The sequence below is a fragment of the Lithobates pipiens genome, unplaced genomic scaffold (genome assembly GCF_037356315.1).
Source record: "Lithobates pipiens isolate NorthernLeopardFrog02 unplaced genomic scaffold, aLitPip1_a1.2 Scaffold_23, whole genome shotgun sequence".
NCBI lineage: Eukaryota > Metazoa > Chordata > Amphibia > Anura > Ranidae > Lithobates > Lithobates pipiens.
Window position 1 is genome coordinate 239,755,052 of NW_027507785.1, and position 23,276 is coordinate 239,778,327.

General features: G+C 41.2%; 1 protein-coding gene across 2 annotated transcripts in view; it reads right to left on the reverse strand.

Annotated features, from left to right (window-relative positions):
- The window catches only part of PKN2 (protein kinase N2), a 192,394-nt gene that overhangs the window by 49,474 nt on the left and 119,644 nt on the right, over positions 1–23,276 (reverse strand). For both annotated transcript variants that reach the window (XM_077452959.1, XM_077452958.1), the window contains exons 3-7: positions 13,810–13,964; positions 11,119–11,239; positions 9,985–10,130; positions 1,015–1,228; positions 1–109 (exon numbers count right to left, since the gene is read on the reverse strand). The exon at positions 1–109 is cut by the window's left edge and continues 77 nt beyond it. In XM_077452959.1, coding sequence (XP_077309085.1) covers positions 1–109; positions 1,015–1,228; positions 9,985–10,130; positions 11,119–11,239; positions 13,810–13,964 — 745 coding nt within the window. The remainder of the gene's footprint in view (positions 110–1,014; positions 1,229–9,984; positions 10,131–11,118; positions 11,240–13,809; positions 13,965–23,276) is intronic.

The following is a 23,276-nucleotide window of genomic DNA, read 5'->3' on the forward strand; positions in this document are numbered from 1 at the left end:
CTGGTTTCACTTGGGCTCCAGCCTGGAAGGGTGCTAGTAGTGGCTTTGGACCTGCCAGGGACATTCTCCAGAATATCTTGGCATCCCATGAGTCGGACTTCCAAGGTACCTGTGGAATGCAGTCAGTCAATGAGTAAAGACAGCAGACAAACTTCCACTTCAAACCACAAGACAAGTGTCTAACAAGCCAATCATGATCTAATGGTTAATTTTAGACTAACAAAGAAAAAAAAAAAAAAAAAAAAAAAAAAAACACAAACACAACACGCTGCTTATGCTCAAGTAAATTCTCCACATAGGTGATCTAAAGAAAAAAAGAAAAAAAAAGCAGGCTATAGGGCTTAGAATTTATGTAGGTTACACAGTAGAGCAGTGTTTGTGTTCTACGAGTGATATGAAAAACACTAAAGCCTTGTAGACGCTTTTGTCAAAGGTCCATGATCGAAAACTGTTTGCCAATCGGCTGCTGATCAGCGCTCTCAACCCAGTCAGAACAGAATTGCTCAGCGGGGGGCGCGCGGCCATACCCCTGTCAGAACACAACTGCTCAGCGGGGGAGAGGGGGCGCAGTTGTCTACATGTCAGAATACAAAAGCTCAGTGAGGGAGATTGCTGTCCTAACATCTGATTGTTAGTACAGAGGCTCCAACCTGAGTGTGGCGTGTACTAGGCTTTAGCAGACAATCTGTTGAAAAGGTCATGTGAGTAATAGCAAGGATAATGCAAGGGCAACTTAACAGCTGACTCTTGCAAAAATACAAAGCACTACCTTAATTCAAGCAAGTTAAAAAAAAAATTACAAATCCTAAATATCTGTATTGGACTCCACACTTAAAATAACAGAACCTTTGTAATAGGTAATTTTGAACTGTATAAGTTTCATAAATATATATCGTCTTTGGTAACAAACACATTACAACTGATGGTATCAAATACCATTATAACAGAAAAGTTGGGTCTTTTTATGCTGTGTGCATTTTAACCCTACCAGCTTTTCCCCCTTTTAAGACATACCTGTTAAAGCAGCTGGCTTGGCCAGTGTACTGTACTGGTTCTGCGTGGAGATCATGCTTTGCCTTGGGCTTAGCGTTGGAGATGACACAAGTGAGAGCTCTTCAATAATAATACTGCTTTTCGGATGGTTTTTTGGGAGTTCATTAAGTCTTTGCTCTAAAGAATACTTCAAGAGGTCCAGCTTCTGACTAGACTCATTAAACCTTGACTGAGCCTGAAAATGAGAACAGTGGTAAATGTAATTTTAACCAATCAATGACCTCCTGCATTGAAATGGGTAAGCCAACTTAGACCCTACCCACTTATCTTGGATCTGCATAATGCCCATCCTGCATAAAGAAAAAACACAGAACTGGGCTTAAGGGCTATACACCATTTATGGACACAAAATAATTGCATATTTACTATTGTACAAATCAAGGACAAGAAACCTTTTCCCTGCAAGTTAATGTCAATGTGCTAGTATGTACCACATGTGAAACACTTGCCTTAAAACAAAGCCCTTCAGCAGCAAGCTGTCACCACTACCAGGGCTTCCATCTTCACCCAGTCTTCCTTCAGTTTGGATGGCTGAGCCACGATGGTGGGACATAGCTCTGAAGAGACGCATAATCAGAATGCATCCCTCCAGTGCCCATGCGCCAATATCTCCTAAACAGTTAACGTTTAGGAGGTATTCCTTATACCTACAGGTAAACTTTATTATAAGCTTACCTGTAGTTATTCATGATCAAGCGTCGTTTACTACTGTCTCACATAGTATACTATGGTATTTTTTGTACTTTTCATTCTTTTTACATGACTAATTCTAAAGAGTTCATATTTTTATTTACTGTACTTAAAAGTGGAGCTATACAGTGGGGATCGAAAGTTTGGGCACCCCAGGTAAAAATGTGTATTAATGTGCATAACGAAGCCAAGGAAAGATGGAAAAATCTCCAAATAGCATCAAATTACAGATTAGACATTCTTATATGTCAAAAAAAGTTAGATTTTATTTCCATCATTTACACTTTCAAAATTACAGAAAACAAAAAAATGGCGCCTGCAAAAGTTTGGGCACCCTGCAGAATTGATAGCATGCACTGCCCCCAAAGCTGAGACCTGCCAGTGTCATGGATTGTTCTCAAGCATCGTCTGGGAAGACCAGGTGATGTTAATCTCAATGACCTTGCCCCAACAATCAACACCATGGGTTCTTCGAAGCAGTTGTCTAGAAAAAACTGAAACTGAAAATAGTTGACACACAAAGCTGGAGAAGATGTCAATATCCTCTGTTCGGAATGTAATTAAGAAATGGCAGTCATCAGGAACAGTGGAAGTTAAAGCAAGATCTGGAAGACCAAGAAAAATATCAGACAGAACAGCTCGCAGGATTGTGAGAAAAGCAATTCAAAACCCACGTTTGACAGCACGATCCCTCCAGAAAGATCTGGCAGACGCTGGAGTTGTGGTACACTATTCCACTATAAAGAGATACTTGTACAAATACGGTCTTTATGGAAGAGTCATCAGAAGAAAACCTCTTCTACACCCTCACCACAAAAATCAGCGTTTGAACTTTGCAACACAACATATAGACAAGCCTGAGGCATTTTGGAAACAAGTTGTGTGGACCAATGAGGTTAAAATATAACTTTTTGGCCGGAATGAGGTACGTTTGGAGAAGAAAGGGCACAGAATTTAATGAAAAGAACCTCTGTCCAACTGTTAAGCATGGGGGTGGATCAATCATGCTTTGGGGTTGTATTGCAGACAGTGGCACAGGGAACATTTCACGAGTAGAAGGAAAAATTGATTCAATAAAATTTCTGCAAATTTTGGATGTAACTTGATGCCATCTGTGAAAAAGCTGAGGTTAAAGAGAGGATGGCTTCTACAAATTCATAATGATCCTAAACACACCTCAAAATCCACGGGGGATTACATCAAGAGGCGTAAACTGAAGGTTTTGCCATGGCCTTCACAATCTCCTGACCTCAACATTATTGAAAATCTATGGATAGACCTTAAAAGAGCAGTGCGTGACAGACAGCCCAGAAGTCTCAAAGAACTGGAACACTTTTGTAAGGAAGAATGGGCAAAGATACCTCAAACAAGAATTGAAAGACTCTTGGCTGGCTATAAAAAGCATTTACAAGCTGTGATACTTGCCAAAGGGGGCAGTACAAGATATTAACTCTGCAGGGTGCCCAAACTTTTGCAGACGCCATTTTTTGTTTTCTATAATTTTGAAAGTGTAAATGATGGAAATAAAATCTAACTTTTTTTGACATATTATAAGAATGTCTAATCTGTAATTTGATGCCATTTGGAGATTTTTTCCATCCTTCCTTGGCTTCGTTATGCACATTACACATTTTTACCTGGGGTGCGCAAACTTTCGATCCCCACTGTACTAGCCTCAGCTCCAGTGATGCGCTACGCCTGAGTTTGCTGCATTATATCACTTCTGGGCATGCACGAGAGTTTGTACAAGTTCAGCAATGCCGAATCTAACTAGAGAGCTCTGCTCATGCAGGGTGGACAGGCAGGTAAGTAACTAATGCAGAATAGTCAAAGCATATCTCTTCTGCATTCAACTTTCTGCCCGTTCACCCATTTTAAATTTTTCACTAAAGCGCCACTTCGAAAATCAGTACATTGCCACTAACAATTCATTTAAATTATTTATTTTTTCTGTACATTAGAGAACTTTAACCTAAATGAAAAGTCAGAAACCTTTTCCACGGTTTAAAAAATACAACTGACAAGAAGACTGGAATGGGGTTTTAAATCTTGGATGAGCAAAACCATTCAGGACCAAAGAACGACGGAGAATGCAGTTTGTAGAAAAGTGAGCTAATCTCATTCTTTTCTCCAGCAAGACAATGTGGGAAAGAAAATTTCAGCATGGGTTCTCAAAATTGCACTAGTAAAGTGATGTACGCAAGGACACTTGGTAAGATCAAGGTCACATCGTTTGACTAATCAATACAGTGGTACTTCAGCTAAGAGATCTCGGAAGCAAGGGATGCGTAAAACAAAGTACAGTCTCATCAATAAAAACATTTTTTTTCCTCTTTTAATAGATCTATATAACCAAAAGCGATCAGCTTGCTTTAAATAATCTTAAAGTGACCCTGTCATTGTAGGGTCCAAATTAACCAGATGTGGACTTGGGCCATAAACAATTTTAAACACATTTAAAGAGGAAGTAAACCCTGATGAGTTTACTTCCTCTTTCATTCCCTGCAAAGGTACAGCATAATGGACTACTATGCATCGCATAGTAGTCAATTATGTGTCACTTACCTCACACAGGAGCCAGCGAAGTCACCGCTGTCCCCTGTAGTCCGGCGAATCCATCTTCTCGGTGGATCTCGCTGCTCAGCCGCTGTCATTCGGCAAAGCCGCGATGACATCACTCCCGCGCATGTGCACGGGAGCCGTCACCCGCGGCATATCAACGTTGACCGCGGCGCACTCAGTGCGCCTGCACGCCGCTTTCAGCAAATATCTCCTAAACCGTGTAGGTTTAGGAGATATTTCTTGGACCCACAGGTAAGCCTTAATCTAGGCTTACCTGTAGGTCAAAGATGGTTGTAAGGGTTTACAACCACTTTAAGGCATATTTCTCTTGGAGAAAACACTGCAACAAGTCTCTAAAATCTATGCTAGATCAAAATACACTAGGATTTAATTTTAATACTGAATCAACTGCATTCAAACCAGTATAGATCACACGTGTCCGCTATAAATCACTGATGTGTATAGTCAAAAACATAACATGAGCTGAGGGAAGCCTCACTAATCCATAAAGATAATAGGCCGACACAGATTCCCTTAGCAGCCCTAGTGTAGATCCGTGTTTTTCCAGCAAGACTGTCACACTGGGGCCGATTTACTAAAACTGGAGAGTGCAAAATCTGGTGCAGCTGTGCATGGTAGCCAATTCTCTTCTAACTTCAGCTTGTTCAATTTAAGTGATTGTAATGCCCGTTTTTTGTTTTGTTTTTTTGTTAAAAAATCACAAAATTTTATACTTACCTGCTCTGTCCAGTGGTTTTACATAGAGCAGCCAAGATCCTCCTCTTCATGGGTCCCTCTTCGATGCTCCTGGCCCCTCCCTCCTTTTGAGTGCCCCCACAGCAAGCAGCTTTCTATGGGGGTACCTGAGCAGAACCATAGTTCCCTGTGTCCATTCAGACTCAGAGCCTGCCCCTTTTTATCTCCTCATTGGCTGATTGGGAGCCAATGGTGCCGTGCTGCTGTCTCAGGAAATTTGGGCAGCCGAGACACTCCTGCAACTTCGCTGGAAGTTTTTTTTTTTTTTTTTTTTAGAAAAAACATTTTTAGTGCCAACTTCAGGCCAGCCATGTGACAGCTTTACATCTCCTGGAGGGGCTGAGCGGCCATGTGACCTCCCCAGCTGATGTTAGAGGGAGATCTTGGTCCCTCTTGCAGTAGCCCTGTATAGAAGCTGTAAAGCGGCCGTGAGTCGCGTGACCGACCTGAAGATTGCCCACAAAAGGCATTTACAATCCTCGTTTTTAGAAGAGACTTTCACAGTGTGGTATGCCTGCCTTTAATAGAGGGGCTTTATTATTTTTTTATTATTTTGAGTTAAACACTTTAACATTTGACAAAAAACCTGGTAGCCGATTGGTTTCAATGCAGAAACCACACAGGCCTGTACTGGGGCTCCTAGCGCACACCGATACGCGTTCCACATGGACACACAAAACTAAGGCACTTGCAGTGTTCACTGCTGGACGAATTGTTACAGGCGCCACTTGACAGCAACTGGTGAAAGTGCAGTCAAAGAGACTCCAAATATAGACTTCAATGACCAAGTTGCAAGACAATATTTAGTCCTCTGAGTGACTAGGATTTGTTCTGCCCTGTTCTACCCACAATATGGATGCCTCCACTGTATACTGTTAACAGGTATCCTTTAACAAGTTAACCAAGGATAAACAAAGAATCTGAAGTCATATCTAACTACATTATGTAAAGAAAACAAGCACCTGGCATATTTACTCTGTGGCTGCTCACAAAATTTGATTACCAAGCCTAAAGATTTTTTCTTTTTCTTTTTAGTAAATGTGCTGATAGATATTCATTCAGTATACAACTTAAGTCTATGTAAACCGCAAGTTTGCTTTATTGTCTGGCTATTGGTAGGAGATGGGCAGGGAATCACCTAAAAATCAAACATTACGCCACCCTAGAATAATGCCAAACCTAGTTTTACCTTAGCCAGCAAAGGATAAGTTATGGTGCAGTGCATGTTATAGTATGATGCAACCACCTTTGTTTGATGACTTAATATAATTGTTTTTCTAAACAATGCAAAGTACAAGCCAATAATGGATGTACAGTGTGGCAGGGCTGTGCAAATCTTGGACTGTATTAATTCAAATACTTTTGGAGGTAAAACTGTTAAAGTATATGAAAAACTATTGAAAAATCGAACAGGAAATGTATCTTTTTAGCTCTGATTTACTACATTAGCAAAATGTATTTTAAAAGTGAACTTGCATATTTTTCTGGGCAAGGTAATTGGTTCACTTATCAGAAGGGCTTCAAATAGCATATAATTTAGAGCCTTTTGCTCGCTAATCACTATGAATAAGATATTGTTATTACCATTACCTAAAAGGAAAACATTTTTTGAAGGTTCACCGGGGGTCCTCATCTTTGCATTAAAAGAGAAGTATGGGAATGCAAAAATAGTTAGTACATGCTACCCTCGTACCTGCATTGCATTTCTTTCCTCGGCCCTTTAGTTTTTGTAGAATAGTCTTTTGAAGAGTCCCAGAAGCAGCCTCTCTCAGTTCCTAAGTTTCCAGGGGGTGGATACAGCTCCACAATCCAGCCCCTCCCTCAGACCCCCCCCCCCCCCCCCCCTGGAGGACACGTGGGTGTGATTGGTGAAGAGGTGCACACCCAGGCTGCTATCTAGAGCAAGCACGTTCTTCACGTGCCTCCGTTTCCATGGCAGCACATCCCCAGCTAAAACCCAGAAGTTATCTGCAAGCTCTCCTCTGGGCTTTCGATGTTCCTGTGTCCTCCAAATCCCACCATTCAAAGTCAGTGTCAGTGTCTACTCCAGCTGGAGGGGGCATCTGGGGGGAGTGTCACTGAACACTTCATGTCCAGCAATGAACACAGGTAAGCTCTACACATAGCACTGTGTTATTTCAGAAGAGGCAACAAGGTAAGGAGCAGAGTAACCTGCTACCTGTGTCTGTTCTCTGAAATGTACACAGTGCTGTGTATAGAGCATACCTGTGTACAGTACATAGGAGAGGGAGACTGATAACTCCCCACATCTAAAGTGATCCTGGATATGTCCCCAGAGCCTCCTTTATTGTACATAAAAAAAATCATTCCTACCCTCCCATCCTCCTACACAGCCCCCCTCATCCCTACACAGTCGCCCCCCCCCCCCACCCCTCGTACTCCTACAGTCATCCCCCTACACAGTCCCCCCCCCCCGTACCCCTACACAGTCGCCCCCCCCCCCCCCCACATACTCCTACACGGTCTCCCCTATCCCCCGTAATCCTACAGTGTGAAACCAGCATATGTACACGGAAGGCTCCATGACCTCAACCACATAGAACAATCTGAAAAGCCAGTAAAAAATTATGAAATCAAATGTTTTACAGTAAATGCAGGCAATGCTGACAAAAGCCAGTGTTGTATTTTACTTCAAAAATTTATTCTTTGCATTATAATTTTAGCAGGAATGTAGGCTATAAATAACTGTACAGAGCACTATCACTGACTTCTACACACACTAATGCCTGCTGCTTTCCTGAATGTGTGCTGAGATCATTCTGTCTGCAACAGGGAGGGAGGGAGAAGGGGAGCCGCTCTGTGTTTAGTCTCGGCAACAAGCAGAGAGCCCAGAGCCGATGTCAATCACACAGAAGACAGGAAGGGGGGCGGATCCAGACTTCCCACAGTCGGTATGCTGCTTCAAGAAAATCTGTAGACCCTCCCACAGGTAATTAACAGAAACTGTGCAATTCTCAGAGGGCAGGAAAGATTTGAAGATGCCAACATCTCACAAGGATTAGGATTAAGCAAAAAAAAAACCCATACTTCTCTTAACCCCCCTGACGGTATTCCCGAGTCTGGCTCGGGGTGGAATTTTTATACCAAAAGCGGTAACCCCGAGCCAGACTCGGGACTGCATCGCTGGATCCAGGAGGAGGTTTACTTACCTTCTCCCTCGAATCCAGCGTTGTCTGCCCGCTGTAGGAGCGAGCCGTGTCTCGCTCGATCTATCACATCGCCGATCTCCGTTCCCTGCGAGCGTTGCGACGCACGGGGACGGAGATCAGCGCCAAATTCAAAAAGTGAAACACACAGTATAATGTAATCTTATAGATTACATTGCTGTATGTAATTATTTCACATCCCCTTTGTCCCTAGTGATCTGTCCAGTGTTCTGCATGCAGTTTTATATTATAAAAACTGTTCTTTATGCCTGGAAACTGGAGATTGTCCATAGCAACCAAAACAGCGATAATAAATTGGAATCACTCGCAGAATTGATCGATAGCGATTTGTGGGTAGATCAGTCATCAAATACTGAAAAGTAATGATAGTGACAATTCTGCAACTGAGCAAATTTCAGTGTTTTTGATTTGATTACATTATTGAATAATTTTTATTATTGTTATATTATTATTTGGTATAATTATTTACGATTTCATTTTTCAAACTTTATTATACCCGGGATGTCTGCTAGACTCTGGTTTGGACAGATTTAAGAGTTATTCCTAAGAATTACAGGACTACAATATAAAACGCCAAATTGTCATGCAAAATAATGGCACCGCTTTTAGCACCAAAAATCCGAAATAATCGTACCGCCAGCTGAGCATATGCTTTAAAGTGGTTCTAAGTTTTTTTTTTGCGATTCGGCACTGTGACGCTTTAACTGACAATTGCACGGTCGTGCAACGTGGCTCCAAAACAAAATTTACGTTTTTCCATCAGTTTAGGCCGATACGTATTCTTCAGCATTTTTTTTTACCCCAAAAAAATATCACAATAAAACGATTGATTTGGTTTGCGCAAAAGTTATAGCGTTTACAAACTAGGGGATAGTTTTATGGTATATTATATATATATATATATATATATATATATTATTTTTATTTTTTTTAAATGGCGATCAACAATTTTTATCATGACTGCGACATTATGGAGGACACATCGGACATTTGTGACACATTGTTTGGGACCACTGTCATTTATACAGCAATCAGTGCTATAGAAATGCACAGATTCCTGCATAAATGACAGTGAATGGCAGTGAAGGGGTTAACCACTAGCACTAGTTTCTAACACTGTGGGGGGGTGTGGCTGTGTGGGACAGGTCACTGATCTCTGCTCTGATCACAGGGAGCAGAGATCAGTGACACGGTCACTAGGCAGAACGGGGAGATGCTTGTTTAAATTACCATCTCACCATTCTTCCTCTGTGAGGTGACTGTGGGTATCCCCGTGGCGATACAATCCGCAGGACCCACAACCCGACTCACGGAGCTTGCTGCAGGCATGCGCCGCCTCTTAAAGGGCCACGAACAGTACGCGATGCTGCCTGTACGAGCCCTTCTGCTGACGTATATCGGCGTGAGGAAGTCGGCAAGCGGTTAAAAGTGATTTGTAAAGGATTTTTTTTCTAAATAACAAACATGTCAAATTTACCTGCTCTGTGCAATAGAATTGAATGACCCTGAAGCGCCTCTTCTCAGGTCCCCTGCTCCTGGCTCCACCACTGTCTAGTGCCCCCATAGGAAGCTGCTTCTCAGATGGGCATTATTTAAAGGCTTTGGAACCATTTAGACATACTAGTTGGGGGGGTATTTACATTACATTCAAAAACTAAAACAAGTGTTAATGCAATCCTCCTCCAATTTTTACATGAAAAGGAAGCTATTCTATAGTTTATATAAAACCACTTACTTCTAGGAGGGCTTTCCGGTCTGTAACTTTCCCAGAGCCAAGCAGCTTCATTACATTTTTTGCGCCTTCAGCCACTGCAAATTCTATCCTAAAGTGGTGTCGCAATTCTTCCATTCGGAGCTCAAGTGGACTAATCACAGGTTTTGCTGCAAGACAGGCAACGCACATGTTAAGAATCAGCTGCTTGTGTTTGTACCATATACAGTAAATATCCATAAATGCAACAGAGAAAAAAAACAAAAAAAACGATGTATTAAGCCCCGTACACACGAGCGGACTTTTCGACATCCAAACTCCGACGGACTGAGTCCGTCAGACTATCCGATCGTGTGTGGGCTGCAACGGACTTTAGCTTCGCTAAAGTCTGACGGACTTTAGAAATGAAGCATGCTTCAAATTTTCCCGACGGAACTCCGCCGGACCCGGTCCCCTTCGAAAAATTCGCTCGTGTGTGTGCTACTCCGACGGACTAAAACCGACGCTAGGGCAGCTATTGGCTACTGTCTATGAACTTCCTACGTCGAATCCAGTCGTACGTCATCACGTTCGACTCCGTCGGAGTTTGGTGTGATGGTGTGTGGTCAAGTCCGTTCGGTCGAAAAGTCCGCCAGAACTCCGTCGGAACTCCGGCGGAACTCCTTTGGAGGTCTGTCAGACTTAATCCCTCTCGTGTGTACGGGGCATTAGAAAATGAAGGTTCTGTTTTGAGGTAATGCCAGTTAAGGCATGACATAACCAAGTAGGTAACCAGACACACACTATATGCCAACATTTTAAGAAATCGTTTCAATCATAGTTGTTGAGATCATGATCTCTGATGCAAATATTAGTTGGCTAAGGGCTTCCTAAGGCTGGATTCACACCTATACATTTTTAGTGCTTTTTGCACCACAGTCCATTTAACATGGTTTCCGATGGAAACACGTTCTGTACTGCAAATCTGCAACATGCAAAAAGCACAAAAAATAAATAAATAAAAAAAAGAAGAAGAAGAGCATAGGTGTGAATTCAGCCTAATAAAAAAAAAAAAAAAAAAAAAGTACTTTCTCATATAGATCTTACAATTGTCCGATACCCAGCTAATGCTGTAAAATTTGATTGCTGTAAAAAATAAAATTTTTGTTGATCCTTTACCATTATCAAAGGACATTTCATTTGTCTGTTGCATTGCCTGAAGAATCTGCATACGTATTACTTCTATTTTTGTTTTGCTGTCTTGTAGCATTTGCTGGGCGGTCCCAAGTAGCTTTCTATCCTGTAAAATGAATAAGAATAAAGGCAGGTAAAAAAAAATAAAAAATCTATACATGAATTCAAACAGGACAACTGTACAAGCAGTAGGGTTTGGTTACCATAAAAAAAGAACTTACACTGAAATTCTTGAACCCACTATATACCAGTAACAAATTCTGTACTCTGGTACAACATGCAGGATGTGTTCCCAGCATCTTTTTCATACTAGACTTTCAGCCACTTCGTAAAATTGAAGCTGAAGCTCCCTATTATACTGACATAATGATCAAAGTTCCAACAGCATCATATATGTATTCATCTGACAAGGTCTGTGCAAAGCGCCTATAACATGTACTGTGTCAAACTATCTCTAATAAAAATTATATAATGTACAAAGGAGTTTATGTAGATCAGAAGGTGAATATAGAAAAACAATAAATAATCAAAAAGATATCAAAACCAATCACCTTGTAGCGCTTAAAGCGGGATTCCACCCTAAAGTGGAACCTCCGCTGATCGGACCCCCCCCCTCCGGTGTCACAATTGACACCTTTCAGGGGGGAGGGGGGGTGGAGATACCTGTCAAAGACAGGTATTTTCACCCACTTCCGGGCATAGACTCCCACGGGAGTCTACGCCATTTCCTGCCCTGCCGCGCTGTCTGCTGGGACACACACGGGTCCCAGTGACAGCGCGGAGATTTCCTATTGCGCGGCTCGCGCATGCGCAGTAGGGAACCGGGAAGTGAAGCCGATTCGCTTTACTTCCTGGTTCCCTCACCTCAAATGGCGGCAGCAGCAGCCGAGGCCCGAGCGGTCGATCGGCCTCGGCATCGCTGGAACCCGGGACAGGTGAGTGTCCATTTATTAAAAGTCAACAGCTGTAGTATTTATAGCTGCTGGCTTTTAATATTTTTTTTGGGCGGAATCCCTCTTTAATTACTATTAAAACAGTTGTGCACATTAATTGCAAAACTTAATCACCCTCAAAAAATTATTATTATGAACCTTCACATGTGCATAATTAAAGATTCAATAGTAGTGAGATATACTGTAAACCAATGCAAATGTAAAGAATTGTGAACAAAGTACCAAGCAAAGAAATATATATGTAGTCCAAAATCAGTCCAAAGAGAAGAAACTCTTTTTTAAGTGAAAAATAAAGTGTCCATATATCGAAACTCCTTCACCACAGCCTTGGTGTGTCACAGAGAGAGATTGTAACATACCCCTGAGATCACCAGAGTGGGGTTCCTTCCATTTATCTTCGTTTAGAGGCTGTACCGGCAAGGACTTCCACCCAGGAGAGGCTAGAACCAGGCTGGGGCGAAGCGGTAAGGGGGTGCTGATCCATGTGGTCCCAACAGACCAGATGCCCCGACTGCAGCGATGTGCCCCCTGCGTGTCATCCTCTTGTGGGCTCTGTCCAGGCACAGGTATGTTTGAGATGACAATCTATTAATATCTGATGGGAATTACACTGCAAGTGATTGCTGGCTACTGATCAACATCATTCTTAAAAACGCTTTTTTGGCTCGACACGAGAGTGCTGAGCAGTACAGCTGGTGAGTGTTCCAAACGAGGGGGGCACGAACACCAAGGCTGTGGTGAAGGCGTTTCGATATATGGACACTTTATTTTTCACTTAAAAAAGTGTTTCTTCTCTTTGGACTGATTTTGGACTACATATATATTTCTTTGCTTGGGACTTTGTTCACAATTCTTTACATTTGCATTGGTTTACAGTATCTCACTACTATTGAATCTTTAATTATGCACATGTGAAGGTTCATAATAATTTTTTGAGGGTGATTAAGTTTTGCAATTAATGTGCACAACTGTTTTAATAGTAATTAAGCGCTACAAGGTGATTGGTTTTGATATCTTTTTGATTATTTATTGTTTTTTTATATTCACCTTCTGATCTACATATTTACTTTTTAAGTAGCGGCTGGAGGGAGAAGGGATTGAGCGCTGTGATGATACACTAAGGGGACGGCTTATAAAGGGTGTATCCAGGTTCTTACAAAGGAGTTTAATATGAAGACAAATATACATAAAAAGGATAGGACCCACAGACAGATACAGGTAAATTGCATGGGGTATATATAAGCACTGAACATGAGATGGCCCATTTTATGACACATGCTGCTAATTTGTTCTCCCCTGCTCTATATAATAGCCAAATGGACATGTCAAATATCTAAGCAGAGGCTCTAATCTGCTGGCTGTACTGGCAAGTGCTCGGGTCTTTACTCCCAAAAGAGTAAAAGAAGGAGGAAAAAAAAAAAGGGAAATTGCTCATAAGTGATTTCCTATATCAAAAACCAGGGCTCCGACTAAGTGCAAATGATAATAAAAGTCAGTAATCTGGGGCATTTTCATGTTGGCAAGTCCTTTCACAACAGAACGAATCTCTCAAAAACAAAAAAGTAGGTTGTCTGTTATTTCGGGAGAGAGAATCGAACACACAAATGTAAGAAACTTCCGTAGAATTCTATCATTTATTGGACCATGGATTGGTGCAAAAGGAAAAATAAAGTTCTCCTTTCTGGAGGCCAAGGAAAACCTAATTCCTTAAACCTCTACTTACTTTTGAGGGACCATTAGAATAGGTCTGTATCATGTTCTCTGCTCCCTGCTTCACTTTCAGCTCAATGTCTAACTGCTTCTGCAAAGCTAGGAGCCTTCCATTGTGCGCTGATGAGCCGGAGTCACTTTTCGGAGTGTCTGGTGTCTTGGGACAATCTGGAAATGTTAAACAAATTTTTTGACGATTACAAAGACGATGTTTACTGATGCAAAGTTGAGTGTTATTGTTATGGTAAAGCCTAGCGGGCAATAAAAAAAAAGGTTAATAAATGAACTAGTGGGTGGAAGAAAGAAACCCCAGTAAGTAGAGTGTAAACACGTTCCATGACATGCAGCACGGTTATGTCCTTTCAGAGTCAGTGGCTTCATTAAAAAGAAACTTTAACAGAAGAGAAAGTCGAAGGCAATCAATAGAAAGTTAAATAAGCAGCATGCTGCAGACTAAGAGTTAGTTGATCCTCAGCTTAACAGGCAGACAACTAATAAAGGTGAAAACATAAAACCATAGATGGTCAGGCAGACAACAAAGCAGTACACCACACAACTTCAATGTAACAGACAACAGCATGAGCCTCAGACATACTCGGAAAATACAAACACTTGTAGGAGGAGCTGTACAGCCCTGAGACGACCATCATATTTAAAGTGTTGGGTTCCCAATGTCTTTTTTTTTCTGAAAAGAGGAACACCCTACACCCTTCCACTGCACTTATCTCAGTGGGGGCGATACACCTTCATGGCCCATGAGGCAGACCTAGGATTTGAAAACTGTGTTCCTTTTCTTTCCCTAGGAATGCTGCTGCAGTGGACTGCATGGATGGTGAGTAAGGATGAGCTCAAGCGTGTTCGCAACCCACACATTGAGAGCCCGCCAGGAAGTCGGCAATGCACAGCGCCAATTGCAGGCAGCGAGACATTATCCAGACCCATGGTTGCAGAGAACGAGAAATGTCTCACTGCCTGTGATTAGCGCTGTGCAGTGCAGACTTCCTGCCGGGCTCTGCACATGCTAGTTGCGAACACGCCTGAGCTCATCCTTAATGGTGAGAGTGCATTACTAATGGAGGCAAGTGCAGTTTAAAGGGTATGTCCACATTTATAAAAAATAAACGAAAATAAAGAGGGGGGGGGGGGGGGTGTTACTTCCCAACGGCCTCCTTCCTTCTCATGTCCCCACTGCACTCATGTGCATTTGCTTAGAAACATCTGCCATTCATGTCTGCGGATCCATCCACTTGAAAACTTTGTACACATCCCTGGAAGCTGTGTTGCAGCAGAATGTGTGCAATAATGTGTGGAAATTAGTCGGCTCTGACCAATGAGAGTCTGCTTACACCTGGGACAAAAGAAAAGATCCTCATTGGCCAGCGCTGCCACATTATTGCATGTCATTACACACATTATGCTGCTACACAGCTTCTAGGGCTGTACATAGAGATTACAAGTGTATACCAGCAGATATGGGTAGTAGGCGATTCAAAGCAAATGCAGATAAGTCTGACTTTACACTGATCACTTGTTCAGTTCTTCAGTTTAAAAAAGAAGAAAAATGCATCCTTTTCAATCCGATGTAGCTTTTCACACTAGTCAGTTGCACTTCAGTTGAGTTTAACCTTCCTGGTGGTAATCCCGAGTGTTGGGGGTTAATTTTCAGTACCAAAAGCGGTAACCCCCAGCCTCACTCGGGATTACTTACTTACTTACCTTGTCCCTGCGATCCGATGTCCTCCCACTGTGTCCTCTGGCCGATGTCAGTGTTCCATCAGATTAGGTGACCTGCCATATGTTGTAACACAAGTGACGTTCCGTCGCCACCACCTTGCTACACTTCGCACAAGTCTTATTTATGCGGTTTTGCTGCGAGGCAGTGTGAAGGTACCCCAATTTTATTTTTATTTTTTTAAACCTCTACCTGCTCTAGTGTTCCATTTACATCAGTTGATTCCCACGAGCAGCATAGTAAACAGCTAAAGTTGGGCACTTTTAGCCTACGTTGAATGCAGGTTTAAAATTGTGCAAGTTTAGCTAAACCCGTGCGATCGATTTCAGTCCGACTTCGGGGGGGGGGGGGGGGGGGGGGGGATTTGAGAGAGAGACATCTGTGCGGGTTCATGCATAGATGTCTATTGAATTCACTCCCTGAAGTCGCCAAAAGTAGTGCAGGAACTACTTTTGGTAATCAGTGCTGTGTCGCACCGATCTGAACAGTGCTGTTGCTGGCAATAGACTTCGATTTGGCATGTGATTTGACATGTCATATCGCATGTCAAAAAGTTTGATCATACTGAGATTTGTTCCTACACAATCAGAACACTCAGGAACCCGGGAAAATGTATGAATTATTGTGTAGAAGGAAAAGGTTGCACATCATCAGCGTATAAAAGGATACATATCATATGTGGCTGTTTTCCCATCATGCTGTTCAAAAACAAACACTGTTTAGAAAAATGTATCAAAATACCCTGCTATCCATAGTCCTAATACTGACGTATTAAAAATGGCAATCAGCCAGATAATTGGCATGTTTGGACTGCTTTACATAAATTTGCTTACAATATTTAGATTCACATTCCATGTGCATATATAGCTACAATAAAAAAAAAAAAAAAAAAAAAAAAAAAAGATATATAGATATATCTATATCTATCTATATACATACACACACTTTGTCTGCTCCGTATTTATCATACAAATACTTTTATAGATTTCATGCTTTGCGTTTCATTCAAGAAATCTTTTCTTAATCACTTGACCTCTGGAAGATTTATCCCCCTTAATGACCAGGTCATTTTTTGTGATCCGGCACAGTTATTTTAACTGTGCGGTCATGCAAGGCTGTACACAAAACGTATGTAATTTTTTTCCCCACAAATAGTTTTCTTTTGGTGGTAAGTAATGCATTTTTAAAAAATTTTGTTTGCACTATAAAAAAATAAAAATAAATAAAAAATAAAAAAAGGTTCTACTTTCTGCTACATGTTTTTGGCTTGTGCAAATTCAAACTATGGGATATATTGAATATATCTTTTTTTCTTTTAATACTAGTAATGGTGGCGATCAGCGACTTATAGTTGGACTGTAATAAGGTACATAATCTGACACTGACACTTTGTGGGATCTAACCAAACGAATACAGTGCTAAAAATATGCACTGTTCCTGTACTGACATGGGAAGGAGTTAAACATCTAGGGTGACGAAAGGGTTAAATGTGTACACAACCACTGTTGTGTACAGTGCTTTTACTAAGATGGATTTTGCTCCCTGCTTTTCAGGAACACAAAATGCATCCATTCCCCAGTCAGAACAGGGATCTGCCTTGTTTACATAGGCAGATAATCATTCTGTGGGTTTTACCAATGATCGGCGGGTGCCGGAGGACATCCGGTACCCAGCACCCACAGATCGGAAATAACTAGTAAAAAGTCTTTATTTAAATCATAATTTTTAAAGAGCAACTGTCATCACTGTCCTACTGTTGACTCCTCGACAGGCCCATTCACTTAAATGGGAAGGCTGGTGATGCGGCAGTGACAAGGCGAGGGATGCCATGGCAACAGGTGAGTAGATGCCCGCTAACAGGCACGGCCATGGATGGATATGATATTACAGGTGCTCTTTAAAAAGTTAAGGACTTAGTCTTGCTGGTAGTTAGAATCTTTAATATTTAGATTTTTTTACTCCAAAAGCATTCTATTAAAATACATGTGATAAATAAAATCAGATTAAAAAAAAAAATTGTTTTAAATCAAAAACCATTGATTTTTATCCACCCGGTTAATCAACCCTTGTGTGTTCCAGCAGACATTTTGATGAATACTCAATACTGCATACAAATTACAATGCAGACTTAACCTACTGAGAAGTACATTCCTGCCATGAAAACAAACCTGACGATCCAGGTAGATCAATGATTCCGTTTTGAGGACTTTCAAGTTTGGTAAGGAAAACCAAAACTAAAATGTGTCAACACTAGTAGGAAAAGCAGGGGGGGGGGGGGGGGGTGTCTGGCAAAAAGCAGAAGCATGTCACCTTTTTAAATCTCTCACATTATCTTATTATAAAAAGCACAGGAAGATGCAGGAAAGAAAAGTTCTATATGTCAGCTTTATACGCCAGTGTTAGAATGCAAGCTCTCTCACTCACTCCACTATATTATAATTGTGCCGTGTACTGGGAAGTCAATTTGATGAGGACTTTACAGGCTTCTCCCTGAGAACATCTTGTGCGAGTCAATAGGAGTAATGACCCCCCCCCCCCACTCTACGAGGTATAAAATGATCTCCTACAGCAGAGGCATTATTCAACTTTACTCAAAGCTACAGGTGTTCACTCCCTGCATAAGCATTTTGTAAAAGAGGAGCTAACCCTTTAAATGTACATGAAAGGCAGCACACTGCAAGGGCAAGGAAACCTAGGCTCACTCATACTGTTAGCAAATATTGATCTAACATTTCGCTTTCTGATTGTATTGCATTTGGTTTAATAGTCATGAGCACAATTAGAATTCCATGAGTAATACATTATATAATACTAAGCAGGCACACACCCTTTAAAAACAGAGGAGTTTGTTTACATATTCTTGAAGGTGTTCAATCTTTAGAGTAAATGGTACTGGGGGGGGGGGGGGGGGGGGACCACCCCCAAAAAGACGGCAACTCTGGTGTTTAGTTCCAGTAAGACAGTCTAAACATGTCCCCAATTCCTGTCACTATATATCACTATATATGTACTACCATAGCAAAATAAATTAAAAAACATGAAGTTCTTCTTTACCTGACTGAACCAAGCCCTGCATTTGCACCTCACATGCCCCTCAGACACTGCAGCTCAAGAAGGAGGAGAGTTTCAGCAACAAATGGAATGAGTGGGACTAGATGTAGTCAGGTTCTGACTGACAAGCTACAGGCTTAAAAATCAGCAGTGGCAAATCTGATCACCACAACCTTTCCAATATTTTAGGATTCCACTGTACTGCAAGTGTGCAGTTTGTATGAGATTGGCAACTATGCACTGAATTCAGAAGCAGTATCTATATCACACCATCACAGACCAATGTAGCACTCCCTGGCAGGCTCAACGGATATTTATGGAATAAAAAATAAACAAACCGCAGATACGCTTCTAATCAAGAACAGGCAAAAATCCCGAGCTCACTTACCAGCCAGCCTGCAAAAAAAAAAAAAAAAAAAAAAAAAAAACACGAATTGACACAATACGTTAAAAACCAGGGGTTTAATTTGCACATATTTGCAAATACATACACAAGCTGCAGAGGCCATATCATGGCACCCCAGTGTACTGCAATTCTAACTATAATTTTGAAAGTCTCCTGAATCGGAGCACACATAATGGATAGATTAAGGGCAGCCATGGCAGAAGGGAGCTCAACCCTCAAAAGGTATAGTGACGCACTGGACACTCACCAATAGCAGCAAAAGGTATCCAGAACTGTCCAGTGCATCTGTATACCTTTAACCCCTTTGCGCTTAAGGGTAAAAACAAATAATGCCCAAGCACAATTTAATAATGTGTTAGTAACAATGTGTTCGTAAAACTGTACATATCACCCAACGATCGCAGCGATACCACGTATGTGCACTCGTAGTACATTAGATCTTTTACACAAAGCTTTTTTTATCTCTTTGCAGGGAGCGCGAGAGACCGAGCGCGAGAGATTCAATGAGTCTTTCCTCTTCATTCACAGAGAGAAACACAGGGCGGGCTTCACAGTGACTGATCAGGTTAGGTGACCGAAAATCAGGAGTTCCAGGTCCTGATTGTTAGTACTGGACCTGAGGGGGCCTGGCAAGACCCTGGTCTCTGTGCTAGGAGCGGGCTTTGTGGCACACTTGCACTACAAAGACAAATACGCATATATGTGGCCTAGTCCAGTGGGGTCACAGAGAAGAGATCAATCACTTGCCGACCAGCCACCGTCGTTATACGGCGGCTGGTCGGCACGTTCCCGCAAATCTTTGTAGGTGTACGTCGTCTCCTCTAAGGAGCTGTAGTAGGTGCGTGCTCCCATTGTACAGCAGGGGAACCTGATGTGCATGGCTGGCGGCTGCGATATCTGCCGGCCACCCATGACCGCGGAAACAAGAGGCAAAATGGGGGTCTATGTAAACAGACAGATCCCCACCGTTCTGCCAGGGCTGCTAGTGATTACAAACAGCGATTTCTCTCCTCCTCCAGTCAGTCCAGCCCCCATACAATTGGAAACACTCCCAGGGAACATTCAACCCCTTCCCTGTCAGTGACATTTATAAAGTAATCAGTGACTTTTTTTTTTTTTTTTTTTTTTTTTATCACCGATCGCTGTATAAATGTCACTGGTCCCAAAAAAGTGTCAAGTGTCCAATCTGTCCGGCGCAATAAAAAAATAAAATTGCTGATCACCGCCATTACTAGTAAAAAATAAAAATGCCATAAATATATCCCCCATTTTGAAGACACTATAACTTTTGCGCAAACCAATCAATATACACTTAGAGATATTTTTTTTTAAATATGTAGAAAAATTGGCCTAAATTGGTGAAGAATTTTATTTTATTTATTTTTTACACATTTTGTGATATAGCAGAGAAAAAAAAAATATATATATATATATATATATATATATATATATATATATATATATATATATATATATATATATATATATATATATTTTTTTTTTAAACTTGTCACTTTGGTTTATAGCGCAAAAAAAAAATAAAAATAAAAAAAAAAACACGGCAGGTGGTTATCGAATATCACCAAAAGAAAAGCCATTTGTGAGGAAAGGATGTAAATTTTACGACCGCGCAATTGTCAGTTAAAACAGTGAAGCATTGCAAAAAATGGCCTGTCATTAATGGGGAAAATCTAAGTGGTTAATGAGGGGTGGGCTCCCACCAGGCATTGCTGCCCTTATTGTGTTTTTAACATGAATTGTTAGACAGGGTCAAATCGGTTTGTTGCAAGCTGGCTATTAAGTGAGCTGGGAATTTTTGTTGTTTTGACATGCGTCACCATTACATGTGCTCCTTGCTGCAAAGGCTGTTTAAGTCCTGCAATGCTTTTTTTTTCTGCTAAAAATAACGTTTAAAAAATGTTAGATATGCATGTGAAAAGGCAAACAAATGTAAATCAATTCAATTGTTGTTAACGCACGCTAATCCGTTTACATGCGCAAAAACAAATAAGCTGCTGCATCACATACCCTATTAAATCAAGAAAACTATTTCGATAAATAAAGTGCTAATAAAACATATCCATTATCTAAATTGTATAAATGTACACTATATTATAATGCAATATTACATTTTAATAATCAGTGTTGCCAAGCTTCCAGTGCTCAATGGATATACAATCTAATCCACCACTAAAAAAACAGCGTATTAATATAAACAATCATTAATAACTGAAGTAAAAATCAGTGCAATGCTACAATTATGTCAATCATAACAGTTATGCAAATGAGTGCAGTACTGTATTTCAACCACCATGCTGCAAGAGTGACTATTGCTCCAAATCATACAAGCAGCAAATCCCAAGTCCACGGCTGGTAACAATGTACAAAGTGCTCCACAATACTGCCACTCGGTGCTTGTCCGTTTCCTTCCTAATGTGATACACGCCACTCACATCTGTGAGAAACCTCCCAATTCACGATGACCCTTTGTTTTTAAAGTGGGTCAAAATGCACTCTATAACCACTTCAGCCCCGGAAGAATTTACCCCCTTCCTGACCAGAGCACTTTTTGTGATTCGGCACTGTGCCGCTTTAACTGACAATTGCACGGTCGTGCGACATGGCTCCCAAACATAATTGACGTCCTTTTTTCCCCACAAATAGAGCTTTCTTTTGGTGGTATTTGATCACCTCTGAGGTTTTTATTTTTTGCGCTATAAAAATAGCACCAATTTTGGGGAAAAAACTAATTTTTTTACTTTTTGATATAATATATCCCAAAAAAATATTTATAAAAAAAAAAAAAAAAAAAAAAACACTTCTCAGTTTAGGCCAATACGTATTCTACATATTTTTGGTAAAAAAATTAATAAATAAAATCGCAATAAGCATTTGATTGGTTTGCACAAAAGTTATAGCGTCTACAAAATGGGGGATAGTTTTATGGCATTTTTATCAATACATTTTTTTTCGCTAGAAATGGCAGTGATCAACGATTTTTATCCTGACTGACATTATGGCGGACGCATCGGACAATTTTGACACATTTTTGGGACCACTGGATATTAATACAGCGATCAATGCAAAAAAAAAAAAAAAAAAAAAAAAAAAAAAAAAAAAAAAATGCATTGATTACTGTAAAAATGTCACTGGCAGTGTAGGGCTTAACCACTAGGTGGCGCTGTAGGAGTTAAGTGTGTCCTAGGGAGTGAGGGGCTGTGTGTGACACATCACTGATCATGCTCCCAATTACAGGAAGCGCTGATCAATGACAGTGTAATCAGGCAGAACGGGGAGATGCTAATGTAAGCAAGCATCTCCCCGTTCTGCCTGATGACACAGTCATTGATCAGCGCTTGTTTACATTAGCATCTCCCCGTTCTTCCTCACCATGAGATGATCATGGGTATGCCCGCGGACATAGAGTCTGCGGGACCTGCGGTCACGGAACTCCCGGCAAGCGGACGCACGCAAGCCGCCTCTTAAAGGGAAACGTACAGGTACATTAATCTGCCTGTACATGCCCTTCTGCCGCAGTAGATCTGCGTGAGGTGGTCGGAAAGCGGATAATCTCCCAAGGCAGTCCCCTCCACATAGGGATCCTTCAGCTGTACATGAACTGTTACCCCTCACCATATAGAGCATAGTAAGGACAAGAGGGGGTGCCAGTGTAAATTATTTTACTGTAATCCATAAAAAAATAATGTATTCCTGAATATGTGCCTCGCCCAGCAATCACAAACAAGTCAATGGGGTGTTTATTTTTACCTGAATGCATTAAGGTGGTTCTAAAAAGGTAGACGTTTTTTTGTTACCTCAACCACATCTCGCCCGCAGTACATTATAGGATGTCCTTGACTTCCAGTGTTGATAATGCCAGATGAAAAGCAATGAGATTTCCGGTAACCAGATGGTCACCAGTCATCTCTTTGACCGGATGCTCGGGCGAGACGTCAAAGTGGCGATTAACGGGAAATCATCAGATCTGTCCTTTTTTAGATCTGATGCCTTTCAGCCTGTTGGAGAGATGTGGGGTCTTATAGACCCCAATCAGTTTTTAACCACTTCAGCCCCGGACCATTTTACTGGTCAAAGAACAGACGACTTTTTGAAATTCAGCACTGCGTCTCTTTAACCGACAATTGCGCGGTCATGCGACGTGGCTCCTAACAAAATTTACGTCCTTTTTTCCCACAAATGGAGCTTTTTGGTGGTATTCGATCACCTCTGCGGTTTTTATTTTTTGCGCTATAAACAAAAGTGCGACAATTTTGAAAAAAAAAAACGCAGT